At 39.1% G+C, this 19,230-nt stretch overlaps 3 protein-coding genes and 1 long non-coding RNA gene across 4 annotated transcripts in view; 2 read left to right on the top strand and 2 right to left on the bottom strand.

Annotated features, from left to right (window-relative positions):
• LOC309662885 (putative hydrolase PNKD) overlaps positions 1-19,230 on the bottom strand; it is a 751,075-nt gene that overhangs the window by 130,891 nt on the left and 600,954 nt on the right. The window lies entirely within an intron of this gene.
• LOC309662890 (cyclin-Y-like protein 1) overlaps positions 1-19,230 on the top strand; it is a 187,288-nt gene that overhangs the window by 162,545 nt on the left and 5,513 nt on the right. The gene's annotated exons all lie outside the window — the stretch shown is intronic.
• Positions 1-19,230, top strand: part of LOC309662938 (cyclin-Y-like protein 1) — a gene marked incomplete at its 5' end in the record, with an annotated part of 72,908 nt that overhangs the window by 48,165 nt on the left and 5,513 nt on the right. Inside the window, 3 exons of the mRNA XM_082466138.1 lie at positions 13,700-13,751; positions 14,724-14,843; positions 18,667-18,833. Coding sequence (XP_082322264.1) covers positions 13,700-13,751; positions 14,724-14,843; positions 18,667-18,833 — 339 coding nt within the window. The remainder of the gene's footprint in view (positions 1-13,699; positions 13,752-14,723; positions 14,844-18,666; positions 18,834-19,230) is intronic.
• On the bottom strand, positions 14,858-18,622 carry LOC309662895. The gene is made up of 3 exons (XR_014265047.1): positions 18,069-18,622; positions 17,770-17,807; positions 14,858-14,934 (listed from the first exon to the last, which is right to left on the bottom strand). It is a non-coding gene; the product is annotated as an uncharacterized lncRNA (long non-coding RNA).

Genomic DNA, 19,230 nt, shown 5'->3' with positions numbered 1-19,230 from the left:
TGTCAGTGTTTTAGGGAGGAGAACACTTAGACTATCTGTTTATACATTTTGCCACCTCTTTATCAACATAGTCAACTGGCCACATGATTTAGATGTGGTCTATTTCTCCATGCTACTTTGTCCTTTTCCCCTTGCTCCGAAGAGCACATATGTTAAAGACAAATGATAGGGTTTAGGTCACAGTTAGGTTTTCATTTGGTCAAATCAGAAAAATCAGTTGTTATATGTGGGAATTGAGCCTTGTGATTTTGGCCCTGTTTTACACAGTGTTCAACCAGACGAGCCTATCTCACATCCAGATTTATGCTACTCAGAACTTTTAAGCTATTCAAAACTTTCTCATCCTAATGTAGTGCTGTGCCAGGGTAATAAGAGCAACATGCCATATGGGGTTTTCCAGAAGATTATCCTCAGCATGTGAAACTCATATACATTTCCTGTGTCCTCCTTGTTTTAAGATGAGAATCAGAACCGTAGAATTTTTTGCACTCCTGCTTGCCTGCTTGTCTTCCTGAATGTTATGTTAAATCCTAGTTTATTTGCTAAAAAGCCATACGTGACCAAGTTTTTCAGTTGATTACGAGAGCAGGAATACAAGAAGTGAACATTCCATAATATTTAAAGTGATGCAGCACAATAAAAAACGGAGGTTTGGTTTTTTGTTGTTGTTGTTTTGCTTTTGGTTTTTTTCCGTTAGATCACTGGTTTTTATAAAAGGATATAACTCAGGAACAGCCAGATGGAAGAGATGCATAGGGCCAGGCATGGGGACAGGGCACAGAGCTTTGATGCCCTCTGCAAGGGTACTACATGCTCACCAACCTGGAAGCTCCTGGGGTTTCTAACTTGCATTTTTCTAGTGTGTGTACTTGAGCCACTCATTTCTGGTTAGGATTGCTCTATTTCTCAGTTTCTTCCAGAGCCATGAGCTGCTCACATGTAGAGGGGCTCTGGAGACAGTAAAAGAAAAGCTGTCCCATGCCTGTCTCTCTCTTCAGCCTTAAGGAATCCGTGCCTGTGATGCCTGTCTGGAGTTAAAGGAGGCAATGTGAGCAAGAGTGTGGCCTAAGACCCTCTTCAGGCTTTTATTCTTCTGGCCTTTGTTGGAGCAAAACCGTTTTGTGTGCTGTAGATATGTTCATTTAGGTCAGCACACTCATTTTAAAATTTACGTTTAACATAGGTTACTTTCCAGTTGTGTATTTTTTCAGTAAGGTATTTGAGTAGGTTACCATTAAGTGGTTCAGGATGCTTCCAGAGATCCTGGTGCGTTCGGAGACGAGTGCCTGGCCAGAAACTGGTTCTTAGAGTCGTCATCTGTGGATTGTGGTAATTAAAGTAAGCTGTGTGTAAATGAAGACTGAGAAAATACTCCTGGCTAGTAGTTCAGCTATGCAGCAGGTACATTTTTTTATTAGCTAAGTTTCTCACCTGGCCTGATTTGCTTTGTCCTTTTCTTTTGTAAATGGGGAGTCTTTCATTTGTGCCTAATACAGAATATCTATTAGGTCAAAAAAGTGAAACTAAGTTTTTAGATTTTATTTATAGGACTCATCTTGCTGGGTGATTTAAATTATATATTTTGTTGGAAATTATTTTAAAAAATAGAATGGAATTCTATCTCATTGTGTTATTGGTAATCCATCAGATAATTAGTGACTACTTTTATTTTTCTATGGCATTTGTATCAGAATTCATCAGTTAATTTTTTTTATTCTTAGTGCGGGAAAAGAGGAGGAGCAACCATTTCAACCATGTAAGTAAACAGTTGAAAAGTTAAGAAATTAATAGTTTGAATTAAAAATATGTCTGCCATGATTCCTAAAAATATGATGGATCCAATACTGTTAGCATGGACCTCTTTTTTGTAGATTTTCTAAATCTCTATTTTCCTAATTATCAAATGGATTCAGGAAAGTCTTTGACTTAGTAGTGCCCATTTTTTAAGGGTTCTGACATTTACGTTAAATTTCACTAATACGGTTGTAGTATAAAGATCTGCCTTAAATTCTTTTGCCTTATTTTTTTGATCTTATTTTTTAACCAAAGTAATAAAAGTATAACAGGTAAGTTAATTTTTAGCACTGTCCATTGACTTCTTGTCATAGCAGGTGAAAGCTGAGCTTCTTCGCTCCACCATGACGTTATTTCCCTCCCTGTGTTCCCTCAACATGTATCAGTTTTTATTAAATCAGAATCAATGTTTACATTACTACGACTCTGCAAATATTGTGCATTGCTGAGCCATAGAGTTCTCTGACTGTGCCTCCTCCTTGTACACCCTTCATTCTTTTTCTTAAATATTAATGAAATTGGAGCACTTCTGCACTTCTCTAGGATAACCCAATCCCCCTTTTCCTAGCCAACGTGATCTCACACAGCCAAATGCAGTAAGTAGCTCCCTGCCCGGTCTCCCTGCTTTCACATTCTTCATTTTTTCTGTGGAATTAATTTCCTGACTATATTCACTTGCCTGTTTTCTAACAGCTATTTTTTTCCCCAAATGTTTTAACATTTGTCACATGCCTATGAAAACTATTTTCCGTCTACTAAGCCACATCTGTTCCATTTTTTTCTTGGAGACACTTTGCCCCAATCTTTTGTCTTCCTACTCCCATATAGACTAGTGTTCCCCTAGGCCTGCTCTATGCCTCTTTTCCTGGGATATCTGTGTGAAGTCATCTGGGATCTCACATAACTCTGCTCTCTTATGTTGGATCCCCTATGTCCTAGATTCTGTTTCCCTCTTGTCTTGTTATACTTCCTTGTTTTACTGGAGCACATTTTCCTGGGAAAAGGGCACATGGGCAGAAAGTTTAGAGAGATCTAGCCTCTCTGAAACTCCTTCTATTTGATAAAGTATAGAATTCTCAGTTGAAACTAATTTTTGCCGTTCTAAAGACATTTCCCTCTCATCTTCTCATTTACACTGTTGCTCTTAAACCTGTTGACATTGTATGGTACATTGTACATGACCGATTTTAGTCATTTTCCCCCATCCCTTCCTTCTCGGGAACCTTTTAGTACCTTCCCTCTCCCTGGGATTTTGAAATTTCATAATTTGGTTTGGTATAGACCTTTTTGGTGTGTTTCTTTGATATTCTGTTTTTTTCTTCCAGGTTCCTATTATTCAGATGTTGGAAGTCTTAGACTTACCAGATCGCTAACTTTTTTCCCCTCCTGCTTTGCATTTTGTCTTTTTGTCCTGCTTCCTGGAGATTTCCTTGACGGTGCTCTAATCCTTCTATTGAATATATTGTTTTGTCTACCTTATTTTCAATTTATAGAGTTCTCTTATATCCTGTCATTCTTTTTTTCACTGATGCAATTTCAAGTTTTCATTTGCTCCTGAGTTTTTATCACTCCCATCAATTCCTTCTTCCCGTTTTGTTTTGTTTTTTTTTAAAGCGTCCTTATATTTTATTTTATTTATTTATTTTTTGGCTGCATTGGGTCTTGGTTTCTGCACGTGGGCTTTCTCTGGTTGCGGTGAGCTGGGCCTACTCTTTGCTGGGTGCGTGGGCTTCTCATTGCAGTGGCTTCTCTTGTTGCGGAGCACAGGCTCTAGGGCGTGCGGGCTTCAGTAGTTGCGGCTCATGGGCTCTAGAGCGCAGGCTCAGTAGTTGTGGTGCATGGGCTCAGTTGCTCTGTGGTATGTGGGATCTTTCTGGGCCAGGGCTCGAACCCGTGTCCCCTGCATTGGCAGGCGGATTCTTAACCACTGCGCCACCAGGGAAGTCCCATTCCTTCTTCCTGTTTTGATCTCTTACTTGTTGGGGGCTTCCCTCAAACGTGTGATGGTCCTTGGCTGTCTGTTAAGATCTAATTGGAAGCATCACTTGGACAACTCGTTAACTGATGGGCCTCACTGCAAGGATTTGGGGACCACGCCTCTGAACTCTGAGCCTGCCTTGGGTTCTGTAAGACAAACTGGTTTTCTTGTTCCTGTCCTAGTCAGCCTCTGTAGGTACCAAGGTTGTGCTTCCTCTGTTCTGCCATGTCAGTTACCACTCCTTTATCTAGTCTTTTCACCTTTCAAACATTAAAAATCATCTGCTGTTTATCCTGTCTTATGTATAGCTTTTTTAAAAAATGCCTTTAATTCTAATGAGATGATATCTGAAAGAAGGGGGAGAGGAAATAGATTTGTGGTCAGTCTACTCAAACTTAGATTTATTCTTTGAATATAGGTTCTGAGTTTGAAGTTTAATGCAATATAATTAACGATATTAATTCAGACAATATTTTTGATTATACCTATAATTAGAATATTATACTTTTCTACTAAGGCCTTGAGTATGAATTCTATTCAAACCACTCACCCTACCATATTGTCCATTAATGTGCAACATAGATGGAGTATTACAGACTTTTCAGTGAAAGTCATTGATTCTTAATAAACGTATCCAAAACTTGTGAAAAGGGGGAAGAAAAAAGTGAACTTCAGCTTTATTCTCTCTCTCTTTTTTTTTTTTTTTCATTTATATACTTTTATTTGGGAATGTTTAAATCAATACAGAGAAAACGAAATTTCAGAGACAATGAATATCATTAGTTTGGATATCATTACTTTATTATAAAAGAAACACGGAAATTATTTACAGGATGAAAGATTTCAGAACTTCAGTGGCAGCTTCACGTGATGCCATTGGGGGAACGGGCAGCTTCACGTGATGCCATTTCAATAGTGACTTATTTTAGTCGACATATTTTCCAAGAATGTCACCATCTCTAAATAAGAAATAATCCTTGTCATCTAGAACTACTTTGGTGCCTCCATATTCTGGGAGAAGAACTTTATCTCCAACTTTCACACTAACTGGTTGAATCTCTCCACCCTTTCCTTTAGAGCCTGATCCAACAGCTACTACCATTGCTTGCAATACTTTTCCTTGCGATTTTTCTGGAAGCATAATGCCTCCTTTGGTTACAACTTCGGGTGCACTTCTTTCAACTAATACTCGGTCAAAGAGGGGAAGAAACTTTCTAAATGCCTGTCCTGCCATGACTCGGGTTGCCGCACTTCGTACTCTCGCTCTCTCCAGCTTTATTCTTTTAATGGGTTAAAATCAGAGGCAGTAGGCACAATGGGAAGAGTCATTGGGTGGGGGCAGGATTTCAACAGGTACTTGACCTTTAATGATAAGCTTTGAGGGTTGTTACTTACTAGCCTCCTAGGTATGATTATTTTCTAGTCTTCACCATTAAACCTGCAGTCTACTAAGCAACCTTTCCCCTTATAAAGATTGTAAAAGTCCATGTATTTTGTCCTTAGTGCTGAATGAAGATAAATACTCTTCTTCAGTGACCAATTGAAATAATACCTATGAACATTAAACTGTCAGTAGTGTTTTTTGCTACTTGTTTTTTTTTTTTTTTGTATTTGCATTTTATACCCTTATGTGTGTCAGTGCAGTTTATTGAGGTTGTGAGCCAGCAATGGTAAAGCTTTAATCATAAGGGACAGTTATCTTAAATTTTCAAGCAAGATGAGAGGAAAGTAATCTGCTGGCAGCTAACATATCTAGGCTTTGCTCAGAGGCTTCAATTCTGCCATCCTTTAGTGAACACTAGATGCTGGAAAGTTTGAATAGTTTCAGGAGTAGGCCTGTGGAAGTGTTTCTTTTGTAGGATCGAGCCAGTAGACTGTAAGTTGCTGATACAACTTAAATGAGCCCCCATAGGATTATAGAGCACATCTAATTAAAAATTTTAAATGTTTTAGCAGTAATATTTCCAAAGACAAATCAATATACATTCATAATAGAAAAAAAAGTTTTTAATAGAGGAAAACAGGATAAATAGCACCCAAAGCTCTACCAACTAGTCTATATTTTGGTACATTTCCTTACTATTTTTATTCCCCTCATATATATAGATTTTTGGTCAGAATTGACTTTTATTACGTGTAGTGTATGTCATATTATACCCTAATAGTAGTGACCTTAAAAGATAACCTGCTTCGTTTAGAATCAAAGTATTTGAATGAGTGAATTTTCATTTTTCATGCTGTATCTGTTTTTTGAGATTCTAAAATTACACATTAACCAAATAGCTTAAGGACCATATCAGAGTTTTAGTTTAAAACATTTCTAGCTTGAAGGAGAAATTAGTCTTCCAAATAGTGATACTGTTTCAAATATGTTACATCTAGAACTTTTTGTTAATAAGGAATAAGTGGCTTTGCATAAAGCATCTGAAACAAGCAAAATGGTGTTTTATATATGCCATTTGGATATTTCTGATTATTGGATACTGGCAATTTTTATTTAAATGCTCTGTATTTTAAAAAGCATCAACTAGATTTTCTCCCTGCCTCACCTTTCATGTATTTGTGGAGGACATTGATGGGAGAGTGTGACAGCATGGTGAAAACTATTTTATATTAATAGGAGGAAGGAAGGCTCATCTGAATTAGTAAACAAACAAAAACCAAAACCAAAACCCAGCTTTAAAATTGTTCGTATTCTGTGGTATTAAAGAATGCTACTCTTCCTTCCAGTGGCTTTCAGTGATTGGGATTTGGTTATTGGCCTTACTTTAAGGAACAGAGTTGTCCTAACATAGTTTAGGCCATTTTAGTATTTGACTATTGCCGTGTTCATGGGCTCTTCACAAATAAATGGATACTTCTAAAGTGTTTTAAAGATAGTTCATTCTCTAGAGGGTCTCAAAAAGTTCTTTGTCACCTATCCAACACCACTGTAGATAAATTCTCACGAATTTGTACCTTTAGTAAGATTTACCTCCAGTTGTAACTGATCTTAAATAATTTCTCAAACACTTGTCGAATCCTAATTTGTCCCAGATTCTGTGCTCAGTAGCTGGAGGTAGGAGAAGAATCTTCCTAACCTGGAGAAGCTTGTTTACTTAAGAGGGTGGTACTATGCAAGCAGCTGAGACCATGGAACAGTTGGTAAATTAGATGTGTGAGTGTGCAGAAAGTGAGAAGTTTTGTGGTGTGCCTGCTGGCAAAGGGATCCTAGAGGCAGATGGGGTCAAGCTTGCTGGGACAGGAGGAAGAAAAAGGCATTGCAGGCAGAGAGCAGCATGGGTGAGGCAGGAGTGTCAAATAACACGTAGAACAGAATTAGTACAATTTTGAAATGAATGGCAAGTATTCTCTGAGGTTCTCACTTGAGTAATGTAATGGCAGTCTTACTTAAACATGAAGTGAGAAGTTAAATTCTCAGAGTTGTTTTATCCGTTTTTTTTGGATGCGAGAGAATCTTTAAGCAGTACCTTTTTGTCCTCCAGATAAGGAAATTGAGGCCCAGAGAGACTTATGGCCCCCAGCTTTTTAGTGATAGAGCAGCCCTGGCATGCCCAGCCTCTGATTGGAAAACGTTTGTTTCGTCACACTGTCTCCTGAACATTTATTATTGGTGTTCATTTACTGCAGTGAAATGCTCCTACATCGGTATTATATAAAGCATTACGTTTTATTGTAGTAAATGAATAGAAATAGGAAATCTCAGCTGCATTTCATTGCTTAAGGAAAAAACCCTGAAATCTTATTCTAAACTTTTTACATTATTATAAAGGTAATTTATAATAGGTGCTTGCCAGGTTTGATTATAGGTACTATATCAAGGCAGCATTTTATAACCCATTTCTCAAAGCTCGTCTGTGGAAGTCAGAGTATAGAGGTTTCCCATAGAGCTGCACATGATATCACACTCAGGCAGTTCATGGAGTGTAAGAAAAATCTTAATGCTTTATCGTTTGACATTTTAACCGAGGAAAAACACACACTTGATAGGTTTAACTTACTGTGACATTTTCTTCTATTTCCCTTCCCCTTCAGGTATCTCCAGGGCAGCTTACTAAAAAGTATAGCTCATGCTCAACAATATTTCTAGATGACAGCACGGTCAGCCAGCCTAATCTTAGAACCACAGTAAAATGGTGAGTACAAGTAGGTTGCCAAGGGCTGAGTGACAGACCCCCTTATCGCTAAAAGCATCCTAGCCATACATAAGTTCATTCATTTGAATTGTCCTTTTCAGTGATCAGGTTAAAAAACTGGTGTCAACTATAGATTGATTTCAAGGACCTAAATATGAATTTTCAGTTTCCATTTTAATCTTAGAGCGCATGATAGAAGGGAAAGCCAGTTAGCAAATAAGAAATCCCAGAAAAAGTATAAATCTTTATTTGACGCGTTTCTGTTGCTAAGCCATTGTTGAACACAGTGAGAAAGAGAGGTGCTTTTGATTGGCTGTTTCTAGAGACAATTATTACTGTATGAGTTGTAGTCCTCAAACAACGTGCACTACTTTGGAAGCTGCTCTTAGAAGAAGGAACAGCTTGTCCCCTGCTGGCACCAAAGCGAATCTGCATTTAAATTTAATTGGAGTTTGTCAGATTTATCCCACTGTGCTTTTTTTTTTTTCCTGCACTCTTTCTGTATGAAATTTTACTTCTCCTTCCTGTCCCCCAAAGAGGGGGAGAATATATCAAACCAGTCTTAAGAAATACACACTCAAGCTTAATTTCTTTGTAGATGAAATTTGTTCAACTGAGGTTTTAACTTAATAGACACATTTAAGTTTTGTTTATATATATATATCTCCAACACACTGTATCAATCACAGCAGAGAACAATAAAAGAGGTGAGGTTTCGGAAACATGGCTGTGGTCAGGCTTATACTTAAGGAGACACGAACAGTGTCATGATGATGGAAACCATTCTTTAATTTCTGGGAGCACCTCATAGTCCACAATTGGAGATGCACTTTCAAAACACCCTAATGATGAACCTTTCAAGCTTATTTAAGAGAAAAAAACCAAACGGGATGCAGAGCTTCTTGCCTCCTCCCTCGCGGTTGTCCACGAAACATTAACATCTCCTTAGGATATGAATGTTGATTTTCCAGAACACAGTTTGGGAAATGCTATTTGAAAATATTAATGTCCTTATCCTTAATTTTATTTGTTGTCTTAATTTTATAAGCTAATTGTATTTTTAATTGGTTTTTAATGTGCCAGCTTTTTTTTTAGCTATTTAAATTATCAGTAACTTCTACTTTAATTAAAGACAGCAAGTTCACAGTCATAATAATGTAACTTTCCTCTTGTGCTTACAATAATAGTTGCAGTCAAGTCATGTTTCAGCAAAAATTGAGCCCCATCTCTAAAGTCCTGAGTTTGGGCACTTATCACATAATCACTGAATGTTTTTATTCAGCCAAGACACTGAATCTGTGGGTACAAAAACCACTCTACTTTGGCTAGAGTCGCAGCTTCTTTTGAATTCAAAAGAGTCTGATGTCCAGTATATAATTCAAAAGTACTTTGAAAGTAAACCTTGCTCAGGGACTTCCCTGGTGGTGTAGTGGTTTAAGAATCTGCCTGCCAACGCAGGGGACACAGGTTCGAGCCCTGGTCTGGGAAGATCCCACATGCCGCAGAGCAATTAAACCCGTGCGCCACAACTACTGAGCCTGTGCCATAGAGCCCGCGAGCCACAACTACTGAGCCCGTGTGCCACAACTACTGAAGCCCACGCACCTAGAGCCCGTGCCGTGCAACAAGAGAAGCCACCACAGTGAGAAGGCCGCGCACCACGACAAAGAGCAGCCCCCGCTCTTGGCAACTAGAGAAAGCCCGCGCGCAGTAACAAAGACCCCATGCAGCCCAAATTAAGTAAAATTAAATAAAATTAAAAAAAAAAAAAAAAGATTAACCTTGCTCAGACAAGAAGGTTTCATCCTTTTTTTTCCCGACCTAGTCTAATTTTTGGAAGTACAGTCAATTTTAATTTGCTCTCATGAAGTTTTAGAAATGATCATTCATCACATTCATTATTGGTGAAATAAAGGTTTACTGAGAAAATTAATAGGGCCAATTGGCTTTTAGGAATGATTTTGAAAATGTTTATCATGGGGTTACTTTTCAGTGGGGTAGTTGTTCTCAGTGGGGTAGGTGAGCCTTATTAGAATCACTTATGCAACTTTTCAAGATATATGTTTCTGGATGCACAAAGTCCACCCGCCTGCCCCCGCCTCCAAGACACAGTGTCTGTGTGTCTGTCTGTCTGTCTGTCTCTCTCTCACCCACGCACACACACCTGTTGACAAGATGGGGAATGATGTGAAGCATGATTATATGGACAAAAGCATCCCGAGTGATTCTCCGATCTTAACCCTAACTCATTCATCCCTAAACTTTGCTGCACGCTGCAGTCATCTGGGGCTCTTTAAAAACAGTCCTGATGCCCAAGTCATACCCAGTGCCGGTTAAATCAGAACATCTTGAAGCAGAAGCCAGGCAGTTTTTAAAGCTTCTCAGATGATCCCAGTGTGCAGCTGAGCTTGGGAGCCACTATTTGGTTAGAGGGCAGGAGAAAGAGAACTGCTTCTGATAATTAGTGGGACCTTAGGTAAGTCAGTTTTAAGCCTTGGTTCCCTTATCTGTAAAATGGGTTGTTTAATTAAATGTCATCTACGGTTCAGTGGTCCTTTCCATCATAAAACTTCTAATGCTGTGATTTTAAAATCAATTTGAAGATGAAACTTTGAAGCACTATAGAAGTATCCATCTTTGATGCTAACGGTGTTACAGGCCTTTATACAAGTGCTAAGATTCTATAGACCTATTCTAAAATTCAGATTTGCCTTCCCTCAATTATTTTGAGTTTCATTTTAGACACTGAGAACAAAGGGGAGCATATAACTTAACCAGAGAACCCCTTTGTTGCCTAATATACAACATCTGTGAATAACTTAGGAATATAGTAACTTAAAAAAGACTACCTAAGGACTTGTATCTATCTGTTCGTTAATACTTTATTTAAAATAATTTGGAAATACCTGTCATTAATAGGATACTGTGTAGTATTATGCTGTCTTATTAGCACTGCTTATTTCAGGATAGCTAGACCTATCATCAGTTTTGTGGCTATAAAATTTTGCTATTAAATTTTCTAATAATTATGTAAAAGTGATTTGAAATCATTTTGGTATAGAGCACTTTTATTATTTACTTTTAGGGAAATAATGGAAAACGGATGGGTAGGTGGATAGCGAACTAAATCAACTGAAATGCAGGGGCTAACAAAACAACCACACACACACACACACACCCCCACACACAAACTACTATATGGCTTAAATTTAAGCATGTGTATAGATAGATATAACTTGTACAGGACAGAAGGTTTTGTGGGTAGAAGGACAAATGACAGGGGACATATGTAATAATTTATATATTATAATAATCAACCAAAACATGCCTTCTAACAGCATATCTAGCATTTTGGGTCTCCTAATTTTGCTAAAAGCTGAAGAACCTAAAACAAGGGGGAAAGCACCCATGTGGTACTGTTCTGAATTCGAGGATTTCGGGGCCACTGGGCCTCTGGAAGGTCTTCCCTCCTTGCTAACCCCTTTTTAAAAATGTCTTCAGGCCTGATATGATAAAAATCAGTGATGACAATGTATTTTTTTTCCTCCACAGTATGACCTTAGCAATATATTACCACATCAAGAACAGGTGAGCTCTTTTGAAACCTATCTTGTTATTCCAGCTAATTAATTTACAAGGTATCAAGTTTAGTGTTAGGTAATAACTATAGATGTTACTGGCATAAGCTTTTATTATTAGAGTGCTTTTATTACAATATAGAAGTGAATCATTTATTTTTCTCTTAGGACCCTTAATTCTTAGGTTACTGAGCATCCCAAAGAGTATTTGTTTATATGGGTTATATTGATAATTTACTGTATTAGAAATTGAAATTGAGAATTTAAAAAATTAAATTCATTGTATATTAAAACAGGGTGTGCCTTAGCACTACTGAAATTTTGAGCTAGATAATGCTTTGTTGTGGGGTGTCGTCCTGTGTGTTATAGGATATATAGCAGCACCCTTGGCCTCTACTCACTAGATGCCAGTAGCACCTTCTTCCCTCCACATTACGACAACCAAAACTGTCTCCAGCCATGGCCAGAAGTCCCCTGGGGGACGAAATCACCCCTGATTGGGAACCCCAGTGTTCAACATAAGTCATTTTTTTTTTAATGAAAAATAACTATTTTCCACAACAAAAAATATTGAGAGAAAAGTATCTCCTCAATAGAAGACAGCTGATTCTCATATCTATTCTGTCTTCAGTCATTTGTTTTGAAGAAACAATATGAAGAAGATCCAGCCGCTTGCAGATATATAGTTGGAAAAAGGTGTATTTTTAAAGCCTTCAGATAATTTGGTATATTCTTTGATACTGTACCAAAAGTCTGCATGTGCTAGTTTCTTAAATTAGTTAAAATGGAATTCTAAATCATATCAATGAACTTGTAATAAATACTATGTTAAATTAATACCCATTGATCTGTCATGCATACTGAGTAGATCTTTTTACCTGTACCTGACTTTATAATATTATACATTGGTCATTTGGAAAGTATTGGTTCACATTTCTTTAGACAGTGTCAAAAACTCACTTTTGTTAGTATCACCACCAGTCTTACCAGAAAAGTCTTTTAAGTGTTGAGAAGTTGTCAAGTTCACAATCGAAGGTAGAAGTTTTCCAAAACTCCTGATATTTTTAGCTTGATGGCTTGAATTTTATCATTGGCAACAAATAACTTTAGAGTTATTTTCCTTGAAGTGACAGGCTCACTTTGTTCATTTTTGAAAGAATGACTGTGTCAGTTGTACATTCAAATAACGATGGTGTTCGATGAAAAAAGTGTTTCAAATAAAGATGGTGTTCTATGAAAAAAATGACTTACCGCCAAGTCACAAGTGCTTTTCCTTAACACAGCCATATTTCAGTATGTAAAAGTGCTTAATGCATACTTTCCACTTATTCAGAATATTAAAAAGAAGGACCAAGGTTTAAGAACACTATTAATTTTTACTCTTTTATCAAGGATGTTCTTCAAGCAGATTTTTTAACTGCAAGTGGCAGTGAATAATTGAATGACTTCTAATTCAGTTTGGTACCACTGCCTTGATTCATGCTCAGAAACCAGCAGTTTTACCCACTTTTGCTTTTATACATCCATAGCAAATGTCACACAATGTGAAGGGCAGGTAGTGTCTTAGTATTCTTATAAAAGCAGTTTTGACCTCTTGGGCCTCCTGAAGGAGGGGATAGGGGAGAATCCCAGAGGCCTGCAGACCACATTTAGAGAACCGCTGTTCAAATGAGCGCAGTGTATTAGTGTGGTGAAATTTTAAATTAAAAAGCCTGGTTTCTTTTAAAATAAAAAGACAATTACATTTTTAACTCAAACTATTTAAAAGAGACAAGAAGAAATACACAATAAGGATATAAAGAACTAAAGAGAAAAAAACGGGAAAAAACCATGAATCTCATATTCACATTGATTGAAGTGAGAAGAATTTATTGCCCACCACCACTGCTTCATAAAATGTTCTTGCATATTCCAGTGTGAGGTTAGAGGGGTGAAAATATATTGGTTTACTAGCATTGCCTGTTAGGGAGGGTCAGTGCTTATAGAGGCAACTCTGGCTGGTTGTTGTAGACAAGGTTTCACAGAACTTGATGTGCTGAGTAAAAATAGGTCAGGAAACCTTTCTAAGGGTGGAATCCAGGAGAAGAATTTATAAAACTGTTTGCTTCGTTGACGGTTAAGCTTCCTCTACCCCTCTCTCTACTCCTAGCCGATATTTTACTAAGATAGTAAGTCCTGAATTAATTTTTTAAATGCACATTCTTATTTTATAGAGTTGCAGATAGATCCTTGGATATTTTTGATGAGAGATTACATCCACTCACAGTAAGTGTCAGTTTTATTGAAGTGGTATTTTTCTCTTATACAGTTGTGTTTATTTCATGCTGATTTGCTTTGAAATTAATTACTAGAAGAAAATTACTTCCTCCAGCTCGAAGTCAAATTCATCTTCCTTTAAGTCTTCTTCCCCACGCCATGTTGTGTCTAGTCATTTTCCCGAAGGCGTGTTGTATAAGGGGTTGATGGATATGAACCGAGTTGCACTTTGTGTGAATAGTGAGCAGGTAAGTAAACATACCCAAGTAACAGAAAATGTATCTTTTTAAAGGATGATGTTCCATAGCATCAAACAATATAAATATTTGTAAATAAACCTAATATGATAAGGCCTCTAAGAAGAAAATTAGAAAACTGTTTACATTTTAAACGAATTAAAATGACAAAGTTTTAAAATTCACTTCTCCGGGTGCTCTGTGGCCACACGTGGCTGGCGACTGCTGTACAGGACAGCACATTCTTAGAGCCTTATGGTTACAGGACACTGGAAATGTGTTTTCAAAGTTGACTACAGAAAAGTATGACATATGGTGATCAGCAAGACTTTTGAGCCTAAAAGTATTGGGTTGGCCAAAAAGTTTGTTTGGTTAGTGAATATATTGTTCAATAAAATGCTTGGTGAAAATGAAAACTGTGTCTTTTATTTTTACTTAAAACCAAATGAACTTTTTGGCCAACCCAATAGTTTACATTTGGTTAGAATTCTGTGGGGAGGAACGTGGAAATACATAAATTTTCTGCGGTTGTGCCTGTATTTTTCTTTAATGAATGGTGGTGAGTACTGGATCACTGTGGTATTTTAGGATCCCATTGTTTAGATTTAAAAGACTACAAGACATGTCACCCAATCAGAATTATTTTAAGGGGCACGTGGGCCCAAGTGTGAAGACTGCTATCTTAAGGGTACTTTTAAGTATTTTTCTTCCGTGGATACTTAAATTGCATTTTTTCTCCCTTCAGCGAGAAAAGATTCCAGAGGAATACTTCGAGCATGATCCTGAACACAAATTCATTTACGGATTTGTTCATACTCTTTCTAGTGCCGCACAGCTAACTGCTGAAGGTGCAGTAGTAACTTTGGTAAGATATTTTTTCTTTCATAAAGCATCTGTAGAAATTTCTGTCTTGTACACATGGTATGGTCCTGTTTTTCCCAAATGAAAGTAGGTTCCTGAAACGATCATTAGAACTTTATTCAGAGAAACCTATCAAAAGAAAGTAAAGTATACACATTTGAGCTTTAATCATCATTATGATTTAAAACGTTGCCATTGCTTTTCTCATCACAAAACAATTGCTATTAAAGGCAGCAGGAGAGATTTCTGGTTTCTCCTTCCACACCTGAGGGGACACACGCACGCACAGTGCACACACGCACACACAGACGACGCGTGTGGTGGTGGTGGGGCGGGGCAATCACTGAGCGCTCTGGTCCACAGGCAGAAACAGGTTCCGGGCAGTTTGAAGCTGAGTCCCAGACTGCACTGCCTAGGCAGTTCTGATGTGTGTCCTGACTGAGAACTACTGCCCTCAGTTCTCTGTTCCTTGGATAATGGATAATGGTGTTAACCATCCCTGCTGTCCTCTTATTGCCTGCATGTGAAGTTGCCCAGGACTAGGGTGCCAGTAGGACTTCAGAAGGCTTTACTCTAGTTAGCCTGCTAAGCTACAGCTGTGTAAGGACCTTTTTGTCATCCATTCCTAATTCCTATGGTAAGATTTTATCATTTGAATAATAAATCATATTCAAGTGAGAGGTAGTTGGGATTGTTTTACTCCTCCCTATAGCAAACCTGTAGGGGGGAAAGTCAGCTGCGTGGTCTGCAGGGAAGGAATACTTAGGCCACTCACTGCCTGCTCCTATCAAGGCAGAATTTAGGACAGGAGGCTTGTCCTTTTGAAAAGAGACCCCTCAGTGGGTACTGGATCAGACACAGGCCTTTTCTTGGCGCTACAGGCCACTTGGAGTGCTTAGCACATGCTTGAGAGAGGCAGGAATGGTGCTTGCATATGGAGAGCTAGGAAATGCAGGAAGGAGAGTATTTGGGTTGGAAGAGGGGCATTTCTTTGTAGCCAAGTTAAGCTTGATGTACCTGCGAGACAGCAGAATGGCAGTGTCTAGTAATCATTTGAATATATGGGATTGGAGCATGAATCTGAGCTAGAGGGAGGGAATTAAGTGTAGCTGTTAAAATGCAGAGAAAGTATGTAAAATAAAAAGTGGGTAGAAGATAGATCCTACTAGAGACTGTCAGCACTTAAGGGACAGATCCCCAGAGGAGTGGCTACAGTGGTAGGAAACCCAGCAGAGAACCCTAAGAGACACCAGGAGAGGTTCAAGAAGGAGAGTATGGTCCAAACGCTAAATGCTACCAAGAAGTTGCTCATGTCATAAATACCATGTCACTGAATACCTACTCTGTGTCACTTTTCTACATGTGGGGGGTGGAGGAGAGAACAAGTTGGATAAATAAAGTTCTCGCCTTTATGGAGCAAGTGTGGAAGACGTAAATTTTTTTTTTTTTTTTTTTTTATCGGAGTACAGTTGATTTACAGTGTTGTGTTAGTTTCAGGTGTATAGCAAAGTATAAGTGTTTTTTTTTAATGAGTGTTTTTTAAAAGATGACTATTTCAAGTGGTGGTAAAAACCATGAAGAGAAAGCAAGGTAAAGGGATAAAGTGATTAGAGGGGCTTACTAGAAAGCTCAGGAAGAGCCTCTTTAAAGAGGTAATGTTTGAACCCAGGACCTGGCTGAACTGAGGAAGATCAGGTACGCTGGCATTACGGGCAGAGGGGACAAGTGCAAGGCTCTGAGACAGGAACTTGTTCTGTGTGTTCAAGGAAAAGCAAGGTGGCCATTGTGATCCGAGCGGGGAATGAGGGAAAGAGCATAGGTGATGAGGTCACGGAAGGACAAGGCCGTACCGCACAGGGCCTCGTAACTTGCAGGCCACGGGAAGAAGGTATTTGTTTGATGGGAAGCCTCTGGCAGATCTGGAGCAGGCGCATAAAGTACTCTTAATTTAAGAGGCTCTCCTGGCTGCTTTGGGGAGAACAGACTGTAGTCTGTTGGGAGGCAGAGAAGTTAGGCAGTGGCAGCGATACAAGTCAGAAGTGACAGACAGAAAAGCGGTCAGGGTACCAGTGAAGGTAGAGATAACAAGAAGTCCTAACAGATTGGAGCAGGATACACTCAAGTGCAGGTTTTTGGTCTCAGCGACTGGGCGTGTGGCAGTGCTCTTTCATTTATGAGGGAAGGCCTGGGGAGTGGAGCTCTGGGACGAAGAGCTCTGGGTTGTTTGTGTGAAGGCACCGGTGACCACGGCAAGAGTAGTCTCTGTAGAGTGGTAGCAGCAGGAGGCTGACTGAAGTGGGTTAAGGAGAGGATGGGAGATGAGGAGCTGGCCTCAGGCCTGAGGACGCCGTCTAGGGGCAGTGGGGGACAGGCTGGGGACATGGAAGCATTCACACTGGAGGAAGCCTCTGACAGAGAGGGAGAAGTTGTTCAAAAGGAGACTAACTGTGGGCACAGTGCTCTGCAGAAGTGAGGTGGGATCAACTTCATTCATAGGAGAGTTAGCTTCAGTGAAAAGAAAGAAATCTCGCTTCCTCCGAGACAGGAGGGCAAGTGGGATAAATGAATATCAGCACGTGTACCAAGTTTGCCAGTACAAAGGTGAGAGGAAGTTGAGAGATTGCCAGTGTCGTTTCAGTGCCTCTGATGAGTCCCATAAAGTAGAGAGTTGAACCTTGCGGGGAGAGTCGTTCTTAGGGTACTAGAGAGTGCTGAGTTCTTTGGGGAATGGGAGCCGAATTTCACTAAGAACATATAATCTCAATACCCGTGTTTGAAAACACAGTAGAGTTTGGAGGGCATGGGCGAATCTGAGCTGTCAATCTGATAACCCTTCAGAGAGTAAACAGACTCTTTCAAACTGGACATTTTTCTTTTTGTCAAATGGCATATACACTCTTCTACAGAGGTAACAACAAATCACAGCTTACCTCTCTAATCTTTGCTCAGCTGTTAACTCCATCCAGTTCTTTGTAGGGTAGACATTTGATACATGTAAAAGAAACCGTGAAATCATCTCACAAACCGGCAGGTTTAGAGGAGCCCCAGGGATACAGACACAGGCAGGTCTTCCCACCTTAAAACCAAAAGAATTGACTAAGCTGCAGATTATGTAAGACAGAAATGAATAATGAAATGATAATGGAGATGTGAAAAATTGGGGCTATGAAAAGGACTACCCTTTGTATGCATGTGTGTTCCTTCAAAAGGCACTAAAATATGGGAATACTTGACAGTTGTAAAGCCCCTTTGTACTGCCTGTCCTGCTGTGCCACGCAGCAGCCACTGGGAGGCTCTCTTGACCACCAGTTTTTATCTTCAAGTTCATGCCACAAAAGGACTGGTGACTGACTCTGAAGAGAAGGTAAAGATGTGCTCAGTCTTACCAGAATTTTACACACTCAAGCGTTATGTAAAATCGCCATGCAACCACCACCAGTCTTGTAGTTAACATTGCACGTGATAGGCACTCAAGCATTTACTGAACAGTTGAAGTCGACACTGGGCTGTATGTGCTGCCCTTGACAAGTGGGAAGGTAATAATACAATGCGTGTCTTTAGAATGCCCTTTGCTGAGATGTCCTTTCATTCCTGTGACCAAAATTGGGTTGGAAATTCACACGGGCAGAGTAGAAATATCAGACTCACAGAAATATCTGACTTACAACTGTGACCTGGCCTCTGGCCTTGGCTTGGCTGAGCAAAGTCTTTGTAGAACCTAGGAATAAAAGGGGTGTCAAAAAGAGATGAAATCTGTCATTCCTAACAATTCTTATCACAGCACTTAAACTGAACGAAAATCAAAGATCAGTGCTCTACTTTTGCAGGTTTACTTAGAAAGGCTTTTAACTTATGCTGAGATCGACATTTGCCCCACTAACTGGAAAAGAATTGTTTTGGGAGCCATTCTTCTTGCCTCCGAGTTTTGGGACGATCGGGCTGTATGGAATGTGGACGACTGCCAGATCCTCAAGGACGTTACAGTTGAGGACATGTGAGTTTGTAAGGTTACCGTGAACTTTCTAACCATTTTCCAATACCTCATTTGCTCTCATAAAGTTTACATTTTTACGAAATGTTACATTTTAAGAAAGGTTACCTTGTGCAGAGAGCTGAAATAGACATAAAATTACAGCCTTCTTTCTATCTAGCTGTAGTATAACAATTTGTATTTCCCCTCATTCATTGGTAGGTCTTGATGTGTTATTGTTGTAATATTCTGCTTGAGAAATTGAAATTATTTTTCTGGTGGTTTTTGCCAAACATTTTACAAGCTCACTACCAGAGCAACATGGTACAGTAAGTAACTTGACAGCTTTCTTAAAGCTGTCTACCAGGTCCAGTCCATTTTTAAGGGGCACATGCCTGGTCTTTGAAGCAAGTGGCCACTG

This window comes from Balaenoptera physalus (assembly GCF_965194825.1).
Source record: "Balaenoptera physalus genome assembly, chromosome: 6".
Classification (NCBI taxonomy): domain Eukaryota; kingdom Metazoa; phylum Chordata; class Mammalia; order Artiodactyla; family Balaenopteridae; genus Balaenoptera; species Balaenoptera physalus.
The sequence above is the reverse complement of the archived record's forward strand: the minus strand, read 5'-3'. Positions and strand labels throughout refer to the sequence as shown.